Below are 27021 nucleotides of genomic sequence, written 5' to 3' on the forward strand. Positions count from 1 at the left end.
GCTAAATATTTTTTGTATTTTAAAAACAGTTTGTAATTTGGGATAAAATCAGTGAACAAACAGAAGGATATACGAAAATCGAACGATTTGAAACGCTAAATTTATCTTAAAGGAACGATATTCAATTTATTGTGCTAAGTTATTCCATATTATATTGTTGAACCCTAAAATTGCATAAATATGTATGCAAAATAAAAAATCAAATGCACCATATATATATATATATATATATATATATATATATATATATATAATAAATATCTCTCAGTAGGTACCTTTCCCCTGCTAGAATTTCCGCAGAGCTAAGAGGGCAGCGATCCATGCGGGATTCTCACGTCGGATATGCGGCACCTAACATCTATGCCACTCCAACGAATTCCAAATATTCTAAAACGTTATCAAGCCAATAAAATACAGATTTATTTATAAATACTGTACTATTTTTAGAATAAATCAAAATACAAAATTCGATGCTTAAAAATTTACTTTAATCCTCAACTATAATAAATTGACTACTTTTCATATATTTCTCGTGAATATTTTTTGTGAGTAATATTTGCGATGATTTAGAAGCGATATGAAGTTTTTATTTCAGATAATTATAGATTTTTAATCCAGTTTTGAAATCTAATTCAGAAACCTGCAGTTGGAGTTTATTCCGTTTTTGATATTTTTATGACTATAAACGAACACTATATGCTTTGATAGTTAATATCACATATTTTATAATGTTATTGGGTTGTTATTCCAGGTAATTACAAAAGCCGTCTAGAGCATCATCCAAGCCCAATTACCAAAGACCAACCCTGTCAGGGCTTGGTAGTCTTTTATTTTAACAGCAAAGAAACCTTACATCTGTTGGGCTGAAACCTCCTATGTACAACAATGCCCGAGAAGAACTATATTCACTTGAGATCATATTCGAGATCAATATTTTTTCAAGTAAAAATTAATATCGCTACTGCTTGATATCGTGGTTGCCCATGACAGGGATTGAACCTGCGATCCGCACGAGAAGGCAAGATCGAAAAAGAAATTCATGTTACCTTAATATATGTCAAATTTCAACATCTGTGAGAAAAGTGAGAAAGTGTTGTATTTTGAAAGTCTTTTGCTTTTTAAACCTATAGTTTTACTTATCCATTTCAGGACAGTTATAAAATTACTATATAATAAGTAAAAAATTAAAAATGTTTGATAATATATGCAATATATATATATATATATATATATATATATTAGGGTGGTCCTTAAAATGGTAATTTTCGAATTTCCTTGCTCCCAGGGGCTCAAATGGTTCCAAATTGATAAAAAACAATTCTCTGAAAGATCTAGCTCTTAATATTAACGTTTAGATAGAGCGCAATTCAATCAAAGTTTTGTATGGAAATAGCATGGAAAAATCTTCAAAAATTTTAAAAATGTTTTTTAGATGTAATTTAGCGAACAAATGAATGAATAAAACTCATTCATTTGTCGCTAAGTTATACCTAAAACATTTTTTTTTTAATTTTCAAAATTTTTTTCATGCTCTTTCCATACGAAATTTGATTGTATTGCGCTCTATCTAAACGTTAATATTAAGAGCTAAAACTTTCAGAGAATTGTTTTTTATCAATTTGGAACCATTTGAGCCCCTGGGAGCAAGGAAATTCGAAAATGACCATTTTAAGGACCACCCTATATATATATATATATATATATATATACAATTGTTACATCAACTAACTACAACTAATAACACTAGATACCTTTACATATAACTCACTAGCTTAGCAATTAGTCAATTAGCTTAGCAATAGATTGTACAAATTATTTTTTTAACATTAATTTTACCTTACTTTACTACATTATTTAAGAATACAAAAAAAAACTCATTCAAAAAATTATTTAGAAGTTTCATTGTGTCAAAAATTCATTTGTATGAAATATTTTTTTTTTTTTTTATTATTTTTTGTATGAAATATTTAGTTAGTTGCATATATGTGCATATATGAACAGGATTTGACAAATTCATTCACTTAAGATATGAACTTAAGTAATAATGTATATTGAATTATTAGTGAGAAAAATGTAAATAAAATATAATAATTACTAATTACCAGTTAAAATAGGATTATAAAAATTATAAACAACATTATGGAAGCAATTAATTTAGGTGGAAAGATCGTAGGTAATATTGTTCTTTTGCAGCAGATACTATATTAATTCTTTTTGAATGTTCCAATACGAACAGCTTAAGCTGAGACCATAAATGAATCACAAATGCAAAAAGTATAGGATTGGATATTAAAAAAATTGGAAATTTTAAATTGTGGACAAGAGTACAGGACAGTGTCTGCCGGGTCATCTAGTATAGATATATATGTATATATATTTATATATGTTTATATTTTTATCTAATTGTAAAGAGCCAATCTTGGGCTCGATAAAGAAATACACTTCATAATATTTTCATAGATTTGTTAAAATAAAAATATAATTCATAGATACTTGTTAAATACTGATGATAAAATTATTAGATCATCGTGAAAAATAACAACAATATTATCTATAGCGTTATACAATGGATATAATTTAATAATTATTTTCAATTAAATTACCATACCGACTTGTTAGATTGATTAATTTGATATGTAATGTGTAAAATTCAATTCTCAAGCACAAACTCGAAATATTTTTATTATGTTAGTTTAAGTTTATCATCTATTTCTAAAATAATTACTAAACTTAATACTCTGATGTTTTTTGCTATTAATATATGTAGTGGTTGACAATAATATTATTTTTGAATAAATTGCTATTCAATCTGATTATTTACTCATATCATACCAAATTAGACCACTGCAGTCATGAATCCCTACTAAAAAATGCATTTATTTATTATATTAATTGTTTATTCTTTAGTATAACATTTATTTTGGAGCAACATAAAATTATCTTAAGCAACTACTCATAATATTTCCAAGGTTACTAGGTATTATTAACCTCTCTCTGCGCGCATATATTGATTACTAAAATAAAATATATAACTATGTTTATAAACATAGTTAGAGTATAATACCCCTAGGTAATAAACTCATATATTTTATTTTTAATCAATTAAATGTATGTTTTAAATCTAATCTAAAAAACCGAGGTGTGTTGAATATTGAAACTTAATGCTAACCCATTAGATTTTTTTCGCTAAATGTACAAAAAAAGTTTAAAGTGGCATTTTGCGAGGTTATAAAAACTTTTCGATATGTGTAATAATTGACTTCAATAATTAAAATTGAGGTAAAATTTTTAACTGTTTATTTTGAAAATAAAGTTATCGCTTTCACTTGAATCTAAACATTGTGACTTTCAATTGACATCTTTCAAAAACATTTATAATATCTTTATTTATGAATTTAATTATAGTGCACAAATACGTTTATATACTAAAGTTACAGCTTATTATATCAAAATTTAGTTAATTAATCTAATTCAACCCATTTTTGTAGGACTGTTTAGGGCATGAACTTTATCGCCACGTTAATCTTCATTAAAAACGTCAAAACATCTTAAGTTTTGAAAAAAATAATTAATTATATTCAAATTTTGACGCATTACATCATAAAAGAGACTTTTGACATAAATTTTGACCGAGATATTTTTTCAAACTTTGATAAATTTCATAATTAAACACTTGTCGCAGGGTCGTATAATTTCAGTCTGTTTAGTATGACCAGGATCTCTATCATGGTCAAATTTCACCACAATTGTCTAATTTTTTTTAAATATTTAATTGCGAAGAAATAGTCTGGCCGATCTTTATCAAAAACTAATCAGCACGATTCCCAAATTATAGTTTTCGAATAATTTTTGATATATCACTTTTCTGCAAATTCTAAAGAAAATGCTCGGCCGATGGTATCTAAATATTAACCAACATGAGTAGGGTAGGGCGGGGCTAGTTGAGCAACTTTTTACTTAAACGGATGTAGCTTCTCAATGAAAAGTCTCAATAAATTGCTATACGGCTTAATGGATTTGTTGTTTATCGCTTAACAAAAGTGTTAATACTATTTTATGGTAATAAGTAAAATTTAAAAGCTACAGCTGTTTGAATGCAAAAAGTCACGTATGCTCAATGTACCCCATAGGTGAGGCAAGTTGAGCACTAAGAAAGTATAATGAAATCATAGGTTTAATGTCGATAATAATGCAATAAAATAAGTTTTTAATAACCAGTTCTATATTTATAGTCTTTATTGACAAAGAATACAAAACTTATAGTAATTTGCTTTGAATAATTAACGAAAAGTAGAATCAACAAAACAATATCGTATCTTAGGAATTATTTTACCATTATATTCAGTATTTTTGTTTAAAATCATTATTTCTTTATATTATTACTCATAGACTTAGCTTAAATCTTAAAAATAATAAATTTCTGGAAGTTATTGGTAATTGTCTTAGTGACAGAACAAGTTTAGCAACTATGCTCAACTAACCCCAACTCGGAATTTCAAAATAAAAGTGAGTTTATGAAAAAACCGTGAAAATTATACGCAGAATCTCTGTGCATATTAAAAGTACTATAATTATGTGGGAGAATAACATTTACCTGATTAAAAATAAATAACATTTGACTAAACCAAACGAAAACTCGTAATGAATGACTTTTTTACTTTTTGGTCTCAAAATAAACAAAACGCCCGTCAGCTTCACTCATTTGTCGAGCGGCCACTAGCGATCGCGGGATGTTTATTTCTCCTAAACCTCTATCTTTCCGCCATATAATGCATAAACGGAGGGTGAATAGTTTTCGAGATATTTCGATTGCTCAACTTGCCCCTATGCTCAACTAGCCCCGCTCTACCCTACTTAACAAGTTTCATTATAGTTTTCAAATTTTTGTAATGGGTTCATCCGTTTTTCAGAGTACTTCCATGAAAAGTCTAATTTGAAAAAACGTTAAAACTCTGATAATTTTTTCAATCTTTGATATTTTTTTAAAACCAAACAGCTTGTCGTAAGGCAGTAATATTTTAGTATGTTGCATAAAACCATGATATCTATCATCAAAAATGTTTTCATGAAAATCGTGAAATGTTTAATAGTTAATTACAGGAAAACATATTAGCCAATCTTCACCAAAAACTAATCTGTACGATATCCAACCAATATCTTTCGAACGATTTTTGAATTTTTAAAATCAATTCAGATTTGTGAGTTTTTAAGGATTTTTTAACCTCCCCCCTCCCCCTTAGTGATACATGATGATATTCAAAATTACCCCCCCTCTCCCACCAAACATCACGTGTATTTTTAGTTACGTGATAAAACTGTAAAATTTTTGAATTTTTTTTTTGAAAAACAGTGAAAAAATTTTGATTTAAAAAAACAACAGTAAAAAAATAAATACACATAATATCTTACTATACCCCTCCCTCCCCCACGTGATATTTTGTGATTTTTTGTCAAACCCCCCCTCCCCCTAAAAACCTCACGTGATTAATGGACGCCCCCTGAACAAAACTGTTTACACTTTTTTGCTAATTCAAAACTGATAAACGCTAGCCCTCTTCGAATTACATCGAATGGCTTTTAAATTTTTCGAATTATTTCAGCCGTTTTTAAAAAAGTCGACAAAAGGTCAAAACTCGGCTCAAAACAAACACAAACCTACATTTTCCAAAAGTCTCATTTAATTCAGAATGACTTCGGGAAGGTAAAAATCTGACATTTTGATGAATTTAAATATCATATTGTCCGTCCATATAGTTCAATTGTAGCTCTCAATAAAAATGACCAATATTCTTGATATTTTTTTTATTTTGAAAAATATAGAGCTTCGGGCTTTTGCAACTGCAAATCGTATGAGTTAAGCGAAACTACTTAGTTTTAGTAGCGTTGATCTGTGAGCAATATGGCTTATTAAAATCCTGAGGGAAGAGCCTTGACGCATCTAGTGAAAAATAACAATGCGGGTGTTTGTCATTATTGTACAACTAATCATATAATAGAGATCGTGCACAAATATTAGTATAAAGGAGATTATTATATGTGAAAAAAGAAAAAAAATTGTGTATTTGATTTCCAAACATAATATTTAGAAAATAATTCACAGCTTCGGACGGACGACGGAGATTAGAACTCCTCGATTTACTAAAAGTTCGATTTATTAATTTTTAGTAATAATATAAAATTAAAAACATATAAGTAATATATCATCAGATATTTTACAGATACAGATAACTGAGAATAATAAATGTGATAAAACAAACACAAAATATATCTTTTTTTATGAACCGCCAAGCCGTTTCGAAGTCTGGCTATTAGCTTAATGGCTATATATATATATATATATATATATATATATATATATATTTATATATATATATATATATATATATATAGTTAAAACTTAAAAACTTACTTTTATGTACCAGCAAATTTATTATAGATGTCTGCATTTGAACAGCACCACTATACCTATAAAATATAATTGTTTTATTATTATAAATAGAAGCAAAAAATTTTGGTATATTTTATTATAGTTTAAAACGAACATCGTTGTAAGATGACAAACAAAATACAAAAATTCAACTTTTCCTTCCGTCCGAAAAAATGTAAAAATATACGATTTTTTTATTGCTACAGTGGTGTAACCCCTTAAAATCCATATGGAAATGTTAAGAATTTTAATTCTATACATTTTGAAAGCAATTTATTCAATATATTTTGTTAAGTGTAAGCGAACAGTTTTAATATGAATGTACAAAATGAACAATTGACTTTCAAAACTCAAACATTTTGAAATATTGTATATAAAAATTTATTATTCTGGATTTTTTTAGTTTTAATATATTTTCTAATTTATCTCAAAGACAAGTATAAGTTAACAAACTCAATAAAGATACTATCTTATTAATTATCTACAACAACTCAATATAGTTAATTAAATAATAAATACTAAAATTTATTTCTTCAGATTAAAATTCAACATAAAATGTTTAAAGTTTTCAACTAAAGTTGTCATTCTAAAATCTAAATGATTTAATTGCCGTTAAAAAAACTTTTTCAGTTCCAATCACGTTTTTATTAAGTGATTCTGAATTTAGGTAACGGCTTCTTTTCATTTCGAACTTTGAACACATAAAAGATATCTAATCTGAAGATAATAAAATGACGGCGTTAATATAATCAGTAATAGATCAAAAATAAATTAATCGTGGCGCTTCAGAAATTATCATTTAAAATCTTTAAAATATTAATCAAAAGATTATTTTGCAATATTGTATGAAATTATTTATGCTATGAAGAGATTGACGAAAAATGCAATGTTAAAGTCACATACTTTTAAATTATGGCCAATTGTAAGTTTATATAAATAAGATTAAAATTGTTTTACGTAATTGTTTTTTTTTTTTTTTTATTTATTTATTTATTAACTGGCCTCGACTCCTCAGTCATACAGCCATCACAAATTACAATACAAAATATAAATATAAACTAAGAAGAAAATTAAAATTAAAAATCACAATACCATTACAGAATAGTTACAATAAACAAACCTAAAAACATCCTACTCTATAACCTTATATTGGATTCATTTACAAAGTCTATCAGTATTCTGTACAAATCAATGTTATTACTACTAATGATGAACCTAGCATTTATAGGAAATGACACCTTCCTCTGTTGAAGCTTTTTAAACAGAATTATTCGTTGCCTTTCATACAATGGACAACTCCACAATATGTGATCTATTGTGTCCAGTACAGTGCTGCACGAACAGAACGGGTCTTGTTTTATCCCAATCCTAAATAGATGAACATTATTCTTCGTGTGCGCCAATCTTAATCTGCATATTGTAGATATCTCTCTTCTGTTCCAGTTCAATTTTTCAAACCATGTGTTTCTGGACACTATCGGTTTACACGGTCGGAATAATATTCCTTTTGACGCTGATTCGAGATCAAATATTTTTTGCCAATGCAACATCCCCATTTTTGTGATCTTTCGTTTCAGATCCACGGCAGGAGCTTTTTTAATTAAAGTGGCTGAGTTTTGTGCCTCTTTGGCCAGGCTATCCGCGATCTCGTTCCCGGTGATATTGTGATGGCCTCTTATCCATACTAATTCGATCCTGTAGTTATTGTTGTTTAGCTTTTCTATTTTTTGTAAACAGTCGAATATTAAAGGATTGCCATAATCTTTAGGCATATTTAAGGCATGCAGTGAGGACATGCTATCAGAAAGAATTATTGCCTTCTTTAAATTATGTTCCTTAATTAGGTCTAGCGCACTGTTGATAGCCGTCAATTCTGCAGTAAATATTGATGCCCAATCTGGGAGTTTAATTTGAAGCTGTATATCCTGGCTTGGTATGTATACAGCACAGCCAACGCCGTCATCAGTTTTTGAGCCGTCCGTATAGATTTGTATATACTTTTCCCATCTAGTGTTCAGTAAGGCGTGCAATTCCAGATTGATTGTTTTCTTATTCATATTCTTTCCACTGACTAATTCGTCTGATAGGTGTATATATTTTTTGGGAATCGTTGCTTTCCAAGTCACTGTGTAGTACGCCAATCTGTTGCTTATTATGATGTTATCTTCTAAAGACTTTAATGAATAGAAACCAGCAACTAGCGGAGGGATCGGTTTATTAAACCAGTACCTATTATTGAAATGTCGAACTGCCAGTGCCTCCAACTGATCTTGAATCCATGAATGATCAAAATTAAATTTTTTGATCAAGAATCTATTCGTTAGTACTTGTTTTCTTATATCTAAGGGAGCTTCCCCGGCTTCAGCTAATAAAGAGTTAGTGGGGGTTGATTTTAAAGATCCCAGACATGTTCTTATAGCTGCAAATTGCGCTCTACTCAACTTTTTATATAAGCCTGCGGACAATCCTCCGTAAATTTGACAGCCATAGTCGAAATGGGGTCTAATGATAGCCTTATATAAAGAAAGACATGCATTTGGGTGTGTACCCCAGCTGGTGTTACATACTCTTTTGAGTAAATTAATGCCTTTCTCGCATTTGAGTAAAATCTCGCTTATGTGCTTGTTGAAATTTAATTTTTTATCAAAAGTCACACCCAGGATTTTAATGTTTTCTAATATTTCGATTCTTGTCATGTCAATATCTATTCCATGCATATTTTTGGGAGCTCTATGCCTGGTAAAAATTATGCTTTTGGTCTTCCTCGGTTCCAAAGCAAGTCTATTATTCCGCATCCATTCCAAATCTTTTGATATGGCATTAGCCATTTCTGTTCTACAATGCTCTACTGAGTGAGAAACTGTGTACATAATCAGATCGTCCGCATATTGTAGTTTTTTGACTCTTGTCCCTTCTGACGATATAAAGTCTGCCATATAGATGTTAAATAGGAGAGGGCTCAGAATCGAACCTTGTGGGATGCCCATATATGCTGTCCTTGGCCCTATTAGACGATTCTTATTTCTCACGTATATTTTCCTATTGGATAGCAGTGACATTATAATAATAATAATATTGTCTGGGATCTTATAATTATGTAGCTTCTTTTTGAGAATATTATGATCAACATGATCATATGCCTTTTCAATATCGGCCGTAACTAGTAGCACTTCTTTATTATCTGTCAATGCACTATAAAGATCTACAAGTAGCTCGCTTAACAAGTCGATTGTACCTTTTCCTCTCCTAAATCCGAATTGATATTTATTTAATATACCCTTTTTCTCTATGTACCATTCTAATCTTTTTTTTAAAATGCTTTCAAAGATTTTCGTGAGACAAGGAAGAAGCATTATTGGTCGATAGGATTTATGATCACTTGGATCTTTTTGCGGTTTTAGTATTGGCACTAGCACCGCAATTTTCCAATCTTCCGGGATCCAACTTGAATTTAATATAAAGTTGAACATTTCAACTATTATACATTTGAATGCTTTGGGGCATTCTTTAATCATAATGTATGTGATGTTATCAAATCCTGGCGAGCTATTTCTTTTGTCTTTTAGTGCCAGTTCTAGCTCCTCATAATCGATGCGTCCTTCGATTTCATGAATTGCGTGGTCATCACTTGCTTCTTCTGCTTGGTCTTGGGAGTATTGTACGGGACCAGGTACAAAGTCAGGCGTGTGGATCTTCAAAATTGTCTCGCAGAAATTGTCACTCATTTGCTGAATTGGGGACTCGCCATTATTTTTATTATTTAATCTTTTTACAATGTTCCATAATTTATTCATGTTTGTATTTCTATTGATGGAATTCACGAATTCAAGCCATTTTTCTCTTTTTTTTGTTTTAAATAGTTTTCTAGTCTGTGCTGTGATTTTTTGGAGCTCCAGGTAATTTTTGTAGTTGAATTGAGCTTTTAGTCTCTTAAATGCTATTCTTCTTTTCCTAACTTGAATTTCGCATTCGTTATCCCACCATAACGCCGGTTTAAATGTATCCGATCTTGGTAATTTATACTGTTTGATGTGCTTAGTGGCTGCATTATTTATTGTTTCTTGAATAAAATTATACATGTCTTCCGAATCATTTGGAATGTATGATGTCTCTAAAGTCTCTTCGATATCTAATCTATACTCATTCCAATTTGCCTCCTTAGTCATCCATTTTCTGCCTGAATACCATCCCACTCTCGTATTATACTTGAATTGCATCTTTATTAAGATAGGCAAATGATCAGAGCCTACATTATCTGGAATTACGCTCCAATGAAGTCTATCATGAACAGAAGGCGAACAGAACGTCAGGTCGATGGCGGCTGATTTCTTCCTAGGCGTTTGTGTTGTCGTATGCGTTCCGTCATTCAGCATTAACAGATTAAGGCTATCCACAATGTCGTAAATAATAGCTCCTCCTTTGTCAGTTATTTCATTACCCCAAGCTAAATGTTTGCTATTGAAATCTCCTGTTAGAATTATTCTGACAGGAATCTGTTCGATGATATTTTTGATTAAGTATAGATCCTTTGTTGCCTGTGGTGCGCAATAAATTGAAACCAAACAGAACGGAGTAGCCGATTTAATTATTACCGCGGTCATTTGTATGTCTCGGTTACTTAGTGAATGTGCGAATTCTTCGCACGGAATGTTATCTTTGATCAATATGGCCGAACCACCGTAGCCGTCCTGTCTGTCCTGTCGAAATATGTTATACCCTTTGAATTTAAATAATTGGCCCTGTTTCAGCCATGTTTCAGTAAGAGCTGCCATATGAATTTTCTTATGAAACATAAGATTTTCGATGCTTTCCTTATTTGCTCTTAAAGATCTACAATTTAATTGTAAAATATTTATATTATCCATCTTTGGTTGGTATTTGTTATAATTATTTTTTCACTATCTTCTAACTTTCGTTAGAATTGACTGCACTTATTTTATTGAGTATTTCATCTTTATCACGATTATCTATACCTGTTTTATTGTTCTGGTTTAAGTAATTCATAATGGTATGTGTATTCCATTTTAACTTATATATAATTTCATCTATCTCTTTACTTTCTTTATTTCTCTCACATTCTATTTTTTCTCGAAGTTTCAATGCCAATTCTATAAAATGATTTAATTGTCGTTTATTTTCTTCCTTTTTATTGGTCCTATTACTGTTTAGGCTTAGTTGTTCTTGGTTTCTTTTTTCAGGTTTTTCATTTATCTGGTCTCTGTTATATCGATTGATCGGCCTCAAGTATTCTGTTCGACGTTTATACATAATATTTCTTGGTTTATTCATTAACATTAATCTGTCTTTGTCAATGTTAATTTCTTGTTCATCTAAACTATTCAATAATTCATATTTATTTTTATGTCTGTGTGAATCCATTTCGGTATTGCCGTTTAGTCTCGGAAACGATGAATTAAACCCCGGATTGTACGGGTTGATCTTAGCAGCCTCAGCATATCCTTTTTTCCACATCATGTTTTTAGCTTCAAGATAAGATATGTTATGTAGTGCCATCATTTCTTTTATTTCTTTATTTACTTTGAAGAATTTACATTCTTTGTCGTTTGCTTGATGGTTTCCATGGCATACTGCACATATAAAGTCTGACACGATATGGCAATTTTCATGAGAGTGTTCTTCTGAACAAAATCGGCATCTTATCTTGCTTTTGCATTGATTTTTTATATGTCCATAACGCCAGCATTTGTGGCATTGCATTACAGATTGAATGTAAGGACTAACAGCACACCTAACCGAATACATTGAGACGTATTCTGGCAGATAGTTACCCCTGAACACTATTTTTACCATTTGTGATTTCATATTTATTTTTTCTAAGTTTCTTTTTTTAATGCATTTGACCTCTAATATTTTGATATCCGATCTAATAACATCCATGATTTCTTGCTCATCCATGTCGGGTTCAACGTTAAAAATAATGCCGGTTCTGTATAATTTATGTCTTGGGATGTACGTTCGTATGTTAAATTTTTCCAAAATTTTCTCTTTGATTAATTTATTAGCATAAAAGTAGTCTTTAAATACTAATTTGATTTTGTTTCTCCCGATCTTTGAGATATCTATGATATTTTTGCTTATGTTAAGCGATTGTTTGAATATCAATCTGCCTAAAGCTAGATTGTGAAATCTGCCAATGCTTTCGTTAGTTGATTCTGCAAAAACCGTATACGGTCCTTCATCATATGGTTCATAATAATTAATTTCTTCGTTTATTTTATTATTTCTAGTGTTATCTTCATTTGTCATATTACTTTCTTCATCCATCATTTCTATCCAACTTTTACTTTTTCCAGTGCTGCTGCAACCTGGGTTATCCTCCATATTTTCATTTAATGTTGTTACTTTGTCTTTTTTAGAATCCAATTTTATCAATTTCTTGATTAATTCTTCGGGTATATTAACCGTTTTTAAACTAGCTTTATTCTTGCTTCTTTTATTGTTCTTTCGCAACATAACTTTATTGTCATCAACATTCATATTATTTAAATTCACTTGATTTATCGATGTATTATTATCACTCCGCGAATTATTTTCCACATTGCTCGGTAAAACTGTTGTATCTAAAAATTCACTGTCACTTTCTTCCGAAAAATCACTTTCCATTACTTCATCATTGTTGATAACATTAATCGATTTGCCTATTTGGATGCCTGTTTCGACCTCCGTGCTATTGTATTCCTTATCTATCACTGCAGGTATTGATACCCCGCCGGGTTCGAACGGTTTATACTCCATTATAAACCATTACTTATGTAACACTTTTATTGTACTTACTAGTCGCTCCGATCCGTTCAGTTCGGTTGCTCGAGCTCGAATGAACGTAATTGTTTATTGTAAAGATATAATAGTTAATAAGGCAGTGCCTTTGCAAACACACTTGTCACCATAGAGAGAGATAAGTCTAAATTTCAGTTTATTGTCATTTTTTTATTAAATATATTTTCTATATTTAGAAATATTTCGTTTGATTTAAAATATTACGTATTACCGAAAATATTAGCAGATGTGAAGCTGTGATCATGTAACCGATATGTTAATTATTTCAGAAAATAAAAGTATGTGATAAATAAAAAAGTTGACATACAACACCACATTTTTTATATTTTATTTAAATTTTTATAAATATTATTTTTGTAATAAAAAATAAAGGAGGTACGAAGTTCAAGTAAACTATATGTTTTTTATTAGCAATTGTAGGGTTGCTAGAGGCTATATGTAACGGGGGTAACTAGTAACAGGAGCAAACCTTGGGGCTAGTTGTGCCATAGAAAAATTATAAACAGATTGAAGTGAAGAAGATTGGGTAAAATATATAGTTTGCAAGATGTGACAAATGTAAATTGTGTTACAGGAGACATAATATCTTTTGTTTGTTTGTATTATGATAATAATTGTAGTTTACGTTGATTTATGATAAAAATCATATTATGGGAAACATTATATAATTTGTTTGTATTAATCATAGTTTCCGTTGATTTATGAAGAATTACTTAGAAACAAGTAGTTTTTTGTAAAAAATAAGTAAGGAGCGCGGGATTTTGATTTTGGGGTATTGCGGTACTATTTCACCGATTCTTTGGAAAACTATTAAATTCAAGAAAAAAATATACAAATTCAAACTACACTCATACCACATTTAGTCGGAACTACATTCTTTTTTCTATGAACATAAAAATTAAACGACTTGTCGTAGGACCGTAATACTTAATATGTTCTTTAGCACCATATGATGTCTATCAATAGGTTAAATCGATAAAAAATTATCAACAGTTAATTACGAAGAGACGGTTCGGCCCAAATAATATCTTTCGAATTGTTATTGAAAATTAATTCAGAATTGTGGCCTAAAACGTGGACAATTTTTTTTTTCACTTTGATGATATTTGCAAAGAAACGGCTTGGCCGATCGTCGCGAAAATCTCACAAGCGCTAGTCTTTGATAAGTTACATCAAACGGCTTTTACATTTTTGAAATTGGTGCAGTCGTTTTTGAGAAAATGTCGACGAAAGGGTCAAAAATCGGCTACAAACCCAAACATACATACTTTTTTCAAATTTGGTATCATTCGATTCAGAATGGCTTGAATTTGAATAATTTAAAAAACATTCGATTCCTATTATTAGAGAGATGTTCTGAATTTATAAATTCTTATAAACATTAGACTTCATTTTAAATCCGATTGATAAAGTTTTGTTTATTAACTTCCCGTAGGGCAAGTTATAGTAATCGCAAAAAAATCGAAAATGAAAATTTTTGCATTTCTCGACGTTTCAAAGGTTTCTGAATATTTTGGCATACCTTATAAAAAATGGATGTATGTGTGTGTGTGTGTGTGCGTGTGTGTATGTACAGTACAGGCCAAAAGTTTCCGGACACTTGAAAAAAATCTCATTTTCTGAGTTTTTAGCTATATTTTTCATATAAAAATAATTTTATTCAAGTTGGTTTTGTACATTCTACGTAGTATTAATATTTAGTGACTGATTTGTAACCAATTTGTGAGAAATAGTAGACTAATTAGTAATGAAAATGTTAAAATGTCACTGCAGTCGATTTTCCTGAATATGACCACCCTTTGTTTTGATCACTGCAGCGCATATTTTTGGTAATCTTTCGACGAGTTTTTGCAATGTTTGCGCAGGTATGTTCTTCCAGGACTCGTTAAGGCAATTCCACAGGGCAGGGAGGCTGCTTGGATGCAAATCAGTCAGACAAATGCACTACAGTTCTATTGGATTAAGATCCATTATTTGAAGTATTTTTTCATCTTGTTTTCGCTTCAAATAATTGGCACAGAGTCGGGAAGTGTGTTTAGGGTCATTATCTTGTTGAAAAATAAATTTTGGACCAATTAAATTGAAACCAGATGGAATGGCGTGGCGCTCAAGTATGCTATGATACTGTCCTTTCTTTAAAGTTCCATGTATTTTGACAAGCGATCCGACTCCATTGAATCCAAAACAACCCCAAGTCATCACTGAACCACCACCGTGCTTCACCTTTGTCGAAATACACTTAGAATTGAGTCTTTCATTACCCTTCCTACGTCGATGACTTCCGAAAAGTTCGAATTTTGACTCATCCGTCCATAAAACTGATTTCCATTGATTGATGGTCCAATTTAAGTGGGTTTTGGCAAATTGCAATCTCTTTTGTTTATTTACTGCTCGCAGAAGTGGTTTTTTGAGTGGCCTGCATAATCGCCGGATCTTAATCCAATAGAGCTGTTGTGGGACGAGCTTAAATGCCGCGTGAAGGATTTGCATCCAACCAGCCTTGCTGCCCCGTGGAATTGCCTTAACGAGTCCTGGAAGAACATACCTGCGCAAACATTGCAAAAACTCGTCAAAAGATTACCAAAAATATGCGCTGCAGTGATCAAAGCAAAGGGTGGTCATATTCAAGAAAATCGACTGCAGTGACATTTTAACATTTTCATTACTAATTAGTCTACTATTTCTCACAAATTGGTTACAAATCAGTCACTAAATATTAATACTACGTAGAATGTACAAAACCAACTTGAATAAAATTATTTTTATATGAAAAATATAGCTAAAAACTCAGAAAATGAGATTTTTCATGTGTCCGGAAACTTTTGGCCTGTACTGTATGTGCGGATAGAAATTTTCGTCGACGATTTCGGGAACACCGATCAACCGATTTGAATAATTCAAAAAACATTCGATTCGTATTGATAATGAGACATGCTGATTTGTTTTTGGCGAAGTCAGGTCTAGCCGTTCCGAAGATACGGGGCAAAAAGTGCCGAAAACGGTAACTCAGTTTTTAAGAGAACGGAGCGTCCGATTTTAATAATTCATTCAAAACATTTAACTTGTATTGACAAGGTGAAGAACCAATCATATTTTCATAAAGGCAGGTCTAGCGGTTTCGGAGATCTAATAAAAAAAGTAAAAAAAAAATGCCATTTGGCGGTCAAAAATGATCATTAGACATATGCACATCAAATTATCAGATATTTTAGAGATTTTAACAATAAGTATAATTTTGGTTCACATTCCTATGGGTTCCGTACCAATGTTTACGCGTTAGACGTCGACGCGGCGCTTACGCGGTTTGATATTTCGTCTTTATGCAGTTAAAGCAATACGATTGCTTTGAAAAAAAGTTTAGATCTTTCAAAATATGTCAAAATAAAGAAAACATTTTTTTTTCAAAAAACAAAAAAATTAAAAAAAAAAATTAAAAAAAAATTTTTTCAAAAAAAAGTAATTTTTTGTCTAATTGTTTGTCAAAAATCTTATTTTTTCGAAGTAAATTTTTTTCAAAAATGTTAATCGTTTTTAAAAAAATAATAATTTTTGGTACGGGAAGTTCCAGCAATTTGCCTTAAGGCACGATGCCTTAATTGCCTTGAGACAGAATTCCACTTACAGCTAGTTTAATTTTCTGTAATACATATATGAATGTCGTCGTCCAATTTATAAGCTCTTATGTTTTTACGATAAAATGAGAATAACGAAAGTTTACTGTATTTATATAAATTTATTTGAGTTAATATTCCCCGAATTAAATCATTATGGTACAGGAAGTTCCACAATTCTAAAGTTCTCAAACATTACGGTACGGGAAGTTCCAGCAATTTGCCTTAAGGCACGCTTTCATACACCACTAGTTATTTATTTGAATTTGCAAAATAACAGAAGTAAAGAAAAGAAGAAATCAGCCTTTATATATTTTATTAATAACTCACATATTGTTAGCCTGTTAACTTTAATATTTTTAGTGACTATAAAATAGTATATTTACATTATTATAATACGACTATTATTGTAATTGATATTGCTAAAGAAAATTTCTTCGCATGTTTTGAACAATCAAACATTTTTCTGGCACGTGGAAGACATAACACGTGTAGCGAGTTTTTAAAGACGTTTGTTAAGTTAATATGAAGTAGTGGCAATAGTTTAAAATTTAAACTTTAAATGAACAATATAAAATTTTTGTAAAAAAAAATTATACTAACATATTAATTAATTATTTAATAATAATTAATTTAAACTGCTTACAATTAGTTTTGATTTTTACACTAAATATACATAAGAGTTATTTGGTGCTTTCCTTTTTTGGTGATAAAAAATATTAAAAAAATATTAATTAAATGAATTAAATATAGATGGTAATGTGTTACATGAAAATTTCAACAATTATACGTTATGTAAATTTTGACGAAGATGATAATTGCGTTGATGCGTTTATAAATTTAAAATAAACAAATCAATATAGGAATGAATAAATAACGTGTAATATATGGATATATATATATATATGGATATATATATATATATATATATATATATTAATATTTTAACCCCTCAATATTTACTTGTTTCATCACCAAAGCATATTTTTTTATTAGTTTTAGTAGTATCAGGAGTATTTAACAGGTCGTTAGTCTTAGAAAAAAATTGTTTGAAATTGTTTGTAGAAGTTTGAATTGCAACTTTTTTATCATTGTCAAAATAAGCTCTTCATATTTAAAATAATCTCTGCTCTGTTTAAAAAAAAACATTTGAGGGTTGACTATGTTTATACACATTTATACATATATTGTTGTGCTGCTTATGCAGGCTCTTTTTAACTTCCCGTACGGCAAGTTATAGTAATCGCAAAAAAATCGAAAATGAAAATGTTTATATATCTTTACGTTTCAAAACCTTCTGAACATTTTGGCATACCTTAGAAAAAATGGATGTATGTGTGTGTGTATGTGCGTGTATGTGTGTGTGTTCGGATAGAAATTTTCGTCGACGATTTCGGGAACACGGATCAACCGATTTCAATAATTCAAAAAACATTCGATTCGTATTGATAAGGAGACGTGCTGATTAGTTTTTGGCGAAAGCAGGTCCTGCCGTTCCGAAGATACGGGGCAAAAAGTGCCAAAAATGGCAACTCAGTTTTTAAGAGAACGGAGCGTCCGATGCTAATAATTCAAAAAACATTTTACTTGTATTGACAAGATGAAGAATTGATCAGTGATTTCGGAGATCTAACGAAAAAAGTAAAAAAAATGCCATTTGGCGGTCAAAAATGATCATTAGACATCAAATTATCAGATATTTTATAGGGATTTTAACAATAAGTATAAATTATGTTTACATTTCTATTGGTTTCGTACCAATGTTTAAATTTAATCGTAAAAAATAATAATTTTTGATACGTGAAGTTCCAGCAATTTGCCTTAAGGCACGATGCCGTGCACCCCACTAGTTATATGCTTATATTATATATTTGTGATGTGCTTATATTACATGGAATATGCATGTATATTTTAAGTACCTCTTTGTTCGAGATTATGTTAATCGAAACCTGTTTTCAAGTGCTCTTACAATTGATAATTAAAATTTTTGCGATTGACGCATTTGCATCAATAAATATAATGTCGTCAAAATAATTTTTTTAATGAACGACATTTCATGTTTCTTTTACTTCATGACAAATAAAAAAACATGTGAAGTACAGATAACCAGATGCTGCCAATAAAGCCGTTCAACAATTTTTATCTTTTCAGTTATCAATAATTATACAATGGTGTTTTGATTCATTAAGATTTTTTATATTTATCGTGTCAATATTTATCATAAAACTTTTGTAATAACATTAATTGTTTTTGCTTCTAATTGTTTGCTTGACGATCGTATGTTTATTTAACAAACTAATAACAATTGTACTTAGCAAGTTAAAAAAAAAGTAATAATAAACAATTTATTTGTGCAGGATTAACTTAAGTTTTATTATTTACTATTTCATTTAAAATACGGACAATGAAAATTAGTTCTGATAGAAATTAAATAATTTTGACCAATAAAAGTAAAAATAAAATTTCAATCAAAGTGATAAGATTAATATTAGTAATAAATTAAGTTAACATGTATTAAAGGATGTACTTTTCAAATTCATACTTATTGTTAAAATCTCTATAAAATATCTGATAATTTGATGTGCATAAGTCTAATGATCATTTTTGACCGCCAAATGGCATTTTTTTTTTACTTTTTTTATTAGACCTCCGAAACCGCTAGACCTTTATGAAAATTTGATCGGTTCTTCACCTTGTCAATATAAGTAAAATGTTTTTTGAATTATTAAAATCGGACGCTCCGTTCTCTTAAATACTGAGTTACCGTTTTCGGCACTTTTTGCCCCGTATCTTCGGAACGGCTAGACCTCCCTGCGCCAAAAACTAATCAGCAAGTCTCCTTATCAATACGAATCGAATGTTTTTTGAATTATTCAAATCGGTTGATCCGTGTTCCCGAAATCGTCGACGAAAATTTGTATCCGCACATACATACACACACGTACATACATACACACACACATACATCCATTTTTTCTAAGGTATGCCAAAATGTTCAGAACCCTTTAAAACGTAAAGATATATAAAAATTTTCGTTTTCGATTTTTTTGCGATTACTATAACTTGCCCTACGGGAAGTTAATAATTTCATATAACTTCAAAAGGATCATAACAAATTTTGACGTCATTAGTAGTATTTTTTTAAAAACTGCGAGTTATCCGTGATAGTGATCATCAACAAAATATTTATACTTATGTATTTGCTTTTAGAAGAACCTACCAAACAGTTCTATAACAATGGTATTTTATCGCAGTTAGACAAACCTTGATTAATTACGAAGTTCATTCCCACTTGTAACAGATTATGATAAGTGACCTTCAATCACTAAACAGGGCCCGCGTGACAACCGCGCGGGTACTCACACCGCGGTGAGCCTTGTTTTATCAGAAAAGAAATTGGGAATACCTGTATTAATAGTTTTACATTTTCAGAACAAGTAAGAGTTTGAAGATACGGGAAGAAGATATCACTCGCTCCTAGGTCGGAAATCAAAACTTGATACGCACAACAAAATTTACTATTTCAAAATCATTTTTAACCCAATTTTGATTTAGAATACAACTATGATGATCAGCTTCCAAATCAAACTTCTCTGAAAACCAAAGATGTCAAACCAAACGAATTATTAACAATAGTGGTGCGTGGCCTTAAAGCAAATTGCTGGAAATGGGAATATTTTGAAAAAAAATATATTTTTAAACTTTGAAAAATTAGATTTCAGAAAATTTTGAAATTTCCTTAAAATTTCAAACCTTTTTTCAAAGCAATGGCGATGAGATATCTGCGTAGAGACGAAATATCAGAGCGCGGAAGCGCCGCTTCGCATACTAACGGATAAACAATGATACGGAAACCATAGCAATGTAAACAAAATTTGTTTTTATTATTAAGATCTTTAAAAAATACCAGATAATTTGATGTGCATATGTCTAGTGATTATTTTTAACCGCCAAATGTCATTTTTTTTACTTTTTTTATTGTATCTCCGAAACCGCTAGACCTGCATTTCCGAAAATTTTATCAGTTCTTCATCTTGTCAATTCATTGACATTGATTCAATTGTCAAATGAAATGTTTTTTGAGTCAATCAAATCGAACGCTTCGTTATCTCAACAAATAAATTCCTATTTTTGGCACCCGTATCTTCGAAACGGCCGAACCTGCTTTTGCCAAAAACTAATCAGCACGACTACTTATCAATAAGAAACGAATGTTTTTTGAATTATTCATATCAAAAACTTCTGAAAAGCAAAGATATGCAAAAATTTTCATTTTCGATTTTTTTGCGTTTACTATAACTTACCCGACGGGAAGTTATAAGTCATTCAGATAAGTACAAAAGCCGCATCAAAGATGACCCAAACTCACTTGCAAGAAAACTCATCCAGAACACTATTTGGGCAAGTTTAAAAAGAAAATTTGCAATCCATAGAGAAGACTTTCGCCTAATTGCTGCAGTCAGATGATTTAAAATTTTAAATGTTTTATTATTTTACCTAAAGTTCTACTTGTGCTTTTCGGATAGTTGTAAAAATTATTATGTGCTAAAATAAAAAAAACTGTATTGCATGGTATCGTGCCTTATGGCAAATTTGTAGAACTTCCCGTATCTTAAGTAATTTTTTAAAGGCTTTAAATTTTGTGGAAAGGTTGAAAAAAATAGATTATTAAAAGTTTTGAAATTTTTGAAAATTGAATTTTTCTGGAAAATGTGAATTTTTTTAAATAAATAAAAGAAACACTTTAAATATTGCTTTCAAATTTTGAAATTCTTGAATTTTGTAAAATGGCATTTATAATAAAATCTATAATAATTTATAACTCCCAGAAAATAAATATTTTAAAATATTTCTAAAAACAATAATTCTCGTTTTGCTTTATTATTGTGTCAAATAGTTTCCCAAATATGCTTTGTAAGATTAGTTTGCAAATGTTACATATGTAATACTAATATGTAATATAGCGTAATACATAGGCCCTTTATTGCCGAATAGTTAAATGCCAATTACGTTTTAATTATATATACAAATATATGGGAATTACAAGTATGGCCTAGCTGTTTTTGGATATTCGCGAGCGACCCTGAAAACAATTTGCATATTTTGTCTCTTTAAATAATTATATTCTATTAAACTTTTTGCAAATAATGTTGAAGCCATAGTTTATTCAAAAATTATCTCTTAATATTTGTTCATTAGTAAATTATTATTTATTCATTTTTGTTTACTTGCAATTAGTAGCATACAGTCAACTAGAAATTCCATGTAGTAGAACATATTTTGTAACTTAACGAAGATGAAGTTTGACTTATCCCGAAAATCTTATTTAATATTTACTCGACGTTTCAAGTCATTCTGAATCGGTTGTCACCCAAATTGGAGAAAGTATGAATGTGCGTGTAAGTGAGCCAGAATTTGACTTTTCTTCAAATATTCGATAAAATTTATAAAAGTAGTTTGTTGAGAAAAAAACTCGCGGGAAATAGTTTCGCGACGATTGGCCGAGTCGATTCTGTACAATTATCACATGAATGCAAAATTAGCCTAAGAAATGATATATTGTAATTGTGCAAATAATACCGATACCTGAACCAATTTTGAAAAGTCAAATGCAGTATGAAATACTTCATTTGGAAATTGTAATTATTAGTTTTCTGTAATGGCCGGTAAAGGTAATTCTGCGTAATTACACATATTCTTTAACTAATATTTAAAAAAAAAAAAATATTTTGAATAATAAAGCAAAATTAAGAACTTTCTCTACAGGAAAGGTTGGGTATGTTGTGCCCGGTTATGGTAGTGACATTCATAATAGCTAAACTGTATTAATTTTGAAATAAGGTCCCAAGGGAAAAAGTTGAAGTATGTTTGTTTGAATAAGTTCCGTTCTTGCTTTCAGTCGGTGCCCGGCATTAACATGATCTGTAGACTGAATTACTTTGGAAGAACCAAAAGTAAGTTTTTTTGACAGATTTTGTTTAATAATACCTGTTAATTAAATTCAGATAGATCATTTTGTTTGTTATTTTGCTGTAACTCGAACATAAGTAGTTAATTACGAGCAATCAGTTTTGTCTTATATGACATGTATATGTTGTGACATGTTTTCTCATCTTTTTTGGGTAAAATTTAGACAGATGAAGAAAATTCTAACTTAAGTAAGACAAAATACGGAAGAGAAAAAGAGAAGAAAATTCAATACAATAAGACAAAAGATTTCTTAAAAAAAAATACATTTTGTTATATATTTTTTAAATTCAGATATTTTTAAAAATATAAAAATTGGTGGTTTATTAAAGGCATTAAAAAGTACATATTCTGTATTGTTTAACTATATAATTAAACATACTTACTTAAAAGTGAGTTAATATTTACTGTTTATAGTGGTTAGATATAAATTGATGTTAAAATATAAATCAATATCTTATTCAGTAATTTGTTTTAAAAACCCATGAATTTGTGCTTATAAATTATCCTATTAGTTAAATGAAATCTTGCTCTCGTGATTTATATTGAACTCATTGAATTCATTATTATTGGAGTGTTTTTAAGTGGTATTTGCTATTCAATTAGGTTAGTGACAGTTTGAAGAGTCTGATTGTGTTTCATTAGATAGAAGAAGATATTAATCAGCAGGAAGTTAATTTTACCGCAGTTCACACTGTGAATGCCAACAATACTAAAATATTGTATAATAGCCCAGGCATAGCAGGCACGCCAGAAAATTCATAGTCGGCGCGTGAGAAGTTTCGACCGTGCATCAGGGACATTAAACCAAGAAATTAGAAGAAAATATTAACTAGTGGTGAATGGAATCGTGCCTTAAGGCAAATTGCTGGAACTTCCCGTACTAAAAATTAACTTTTTTAAAAACAATTTTTTTTTTAATTTTGGAAAATATCTATTTTTAAGAAATTTAAAATTTTTGAAAAAATTGACTTTTTTAGAAAAAAAAGACTTTGAAAGAAAATATTTCCTTTATTTTGAAATATTTTGAAAATTTTGAACTTTTTTTTGCTTTAGCTGCGCAGAGACGAAATATAGAAGCGCGTAAGCGCCGCGTCTCCGTCTAACGGACAAACGATGTTACGGAACCCATAGAAATGTAAACAAAAACTTTACGCAAAATCTGATAATGATCATTTTTGACCGCCAAATGACATTTTTATTACTTTTTTTTAGTAGATCTCTGAAACCGCTTGACCTGCGTTCCCAAAAATTTAGTCAGTTCTTCATCTTGTCAATACAAGGAAATTTATTATAGTTTTTTGAATTATTAAAATCGAACGCTCCGTTCTCTTAAAAGCTGTCTTACCATTTTTGGCACTTTTTTCCCGTATTTTCGAAACGGCGAGACCTGCCTTCTCCAAAAACTAATCAACACGTTTTTGAATAATTAAAATGAACCGTGTTCCCGAAATCGTCGACGAAAATTTGTATCCGCACACACACACACGCACACCCACACACGCACACACATACACACAAACATACATCCATTTTTTCTAAGGTATGCCAAATTCTTCAGAAGCCTTTAAAACGTAAAGATATATAAAAATTTTCATTTTCGATTTTTTTGCGATTACTATAACTTATGGGAACTGGTTATAGTTTATAGTTTATAGTTTATAGTTTATAGTTTGGTGAAAAGTCTCAGACATAAAGAAATTTCACCTCTAAACTATCATAATAACAAAAGGGCCTATAAAATTTTCCAGAAAGTTAAAAATGCCATATGTCGAATATTCGAAGCAAAAAATCACTACTATCCTTGATCTTAATGAACATTTAAAAGCCCTTATTATAATACCCTTACTAAACTTTTCTCTTTAAAAATTAATATTATATTTAAGATAAATTTTATAAGTAGGGTACGGCGGAGCAAAGAAAATCCAATCTGACTTTAAGCAATTATATTGTGAAAACCAATCCAATTATATCACAACAAATAACACATATCAACAAACAACTATCTGACAGCATACTTGTACCCCATGTCTTATTTGCAATTTTAAAGAAATTTCGCTACATAATAGTTAAATTATTCAACTAATGCAGTATGAAAATTTCTGGGCACAATTTTTATAGGGATAACACTGTATATAACCTTGAGCCTTTACTTTGTCAGCAATATTCATAACCAAAGTTCAAATAACTATTTATATAATTTATCTTTTATACAATTATTTTTTAACTCAATTTACATTTTTATTTACTACTTTTTGTTATTTACACATTTGCCAGGGCAAAGAATTCTTTTACCCCACTCACGTGTAAGCTTTTATAGATGTTATATAAAAATATTCGCTAATCTAACTTAAAATAATCTTACTCTTTAATTCATCTTATGAAACATTTAAATAATATATACTTAAAAAATAATTTAAGGACTCGTAAACTAAAATACAGTGCTCAATACAAAGTTTTAAAAATTCAAAAACAATTTGAAAGATACCTTTTGGGAAACGTATTGGTTAGTTTTTGGTAAAAATAATTGGGCCTTTTCTTCGTAATTGAATGTTAAATTTTGCTGATACTAATACAACGTTGTATACAGAGTTTGCGTTCTTAATAAATATACTAATATAAATATTAGAGGCCTTCGACAAGTGGTTTAATAGTTTAGTAGATTAATCGGCTGGGCATATTCGTTTTTCAATCATGTGTGATATTCAAACCATTTGTCAAAAATATTTAACGTGTTTGCAAAATTTGTTCAAACTGTAAAAATACCAGTGGTTTCTAACATTTAATAATCTGGAGCAACTAGGTATACTTATAGTTATAAATCACTCGTAAATTATTAAATTGATTTCTTATTGATTAAGTATATTATTTTGACTTAAAGCAAAATGCAACTCACACCTAGTTTAAAAATTCATAATCTATATATTATTCTTTTCTGCCACACAAATGATTGCACAATGGTACATGTTGCACATACATACGGAATTTAGGCACTTTAGTAGTGGAGTAACTACAGGGTGGCAGGAGTTGAAAAATGCCACGAGCTTCCAACACAAGAAAAGCCCAGCCTGAGAGGCCACAAAAACAATGCACCTCAATGCACCAAACTCAATCTTTTATTTTGCATGAAATGTATATTTTATATTTTAACGAAAGGCAGCTATCAACATGGGCAGCTATCAACATGACATATGGGCAGGACGAAAAACAGGTTAAGTATCGGCATGAAATTGAGAATTTAAAAGTAGAAGCAAATAGTATAGCAGAAAAATGATCCATCATTCTGATTTTTCTCACACAAGAAGGAAAATATCAGATCCGGAAGATTTATTTAAAGGACATCATTATTAAGCAAATTTCTCTTTTTTGAAATTAGTCAAACATGTTTACCAATATTTATCAGTTTACTAATCAGTCAAAATATTAAAGTAACTAAGTATCAACAAACTGAGATCTAGTCAGCATCATAATTGAAATGGTGACAAATGCAATAGTGACTATCATCTGCGCATTTTACGTGGAATCAGAAACTGCATATTTCTTAGCATTTGATCCAATTTTCGCCACCTCTACTTTTAGAAGAAAAGTTTCCACAACCGAACAGAATCTTTCTTTTCTTGTATTGCTTTTTCCTTTCCCTTTCTCTTTCGTATTTTGTCTTAATTCAGTTAGTATAGCCTTTCAACCAAAAAAGACGTAAAATACATGTCTCAACCGTACCCATAAAATTTGTCACAACCGTATCCAACGCACACTTTTCAAGATTACACAAAAACAAGATCTACACAGAAACTAATTTCTTCGTAATTGGTAATAATACTAATATTAAATTTACAGCAAAAATCAAACAAAGTAATCTCTCAGTATTCAAGTAACAGATGATTCAAACGAAAAAAAATTACTTTTGACTCTTTAACTCTCCGTCGGGCGCAGCCGATCTGACAGATACAGGGATAACATTTTAGTTTGTTTTTTTATTATGCTAAGTCATAGATACCCCCAGATTTCAGTAGACTCGATATTTTATGTCCACTATTCATTTGTCCACATTAGATTGCCTTTCAACTTCGCATATTTTGTCAGTACCAATTTTGTTCCAAGAAACGCACTAAGCCGAATTCTATTTGACGTAAAAAATGACAAAAACATTAAGTTTTCACTATTCTAATTGTTTATATAGTTTTTGTATGAACATTCCAGCAAAATCTGACTTTTTTA

At 30.1% G+C, this 27021-nt stretch overlaps 1 protein-coding gene across 1 annotated transcript in view; it reads right to left on the reverse strand.

Moving 5' to 3' along the window:
* LOC113370055 (transcription termination factor 5, mitochondrial-like) overlaps positions 1–27021 on the reverse strand; it is a 148095-nt gene that overhangs the window by 35039 nt on the left and 86035 nt on the right. The window contains exon 8 of the mRNA XM_026610715.1: positions 6410–6465. Within this exon, the coding sequence (XP_026466500.1) occupies positions 6460–6465 (6 nt within the window). The 3' untranslated portion in view covers positions 6410–6459. The remainder of the gene's footprint in view (positions 1–6409; positions 6466–27021) is intronic.

This window comes from Ctenocephalides felis, unplaced genomic scaffold (genome assembly GCF_003426905.1).
Source record: "Ctenocephalides felis isolate EL2017-DRISC unplaced genomic scaffold, ASM342690v1 CF-g0.4_SCAFFOLD_01492, whole genome shotgun sequence".
NCBI lineage: Eukaryota > Metazoa > Arthropoda > Insecta > Siphonaptera > Pulicidae > Ctenocephalides > Ctenocephalides felis.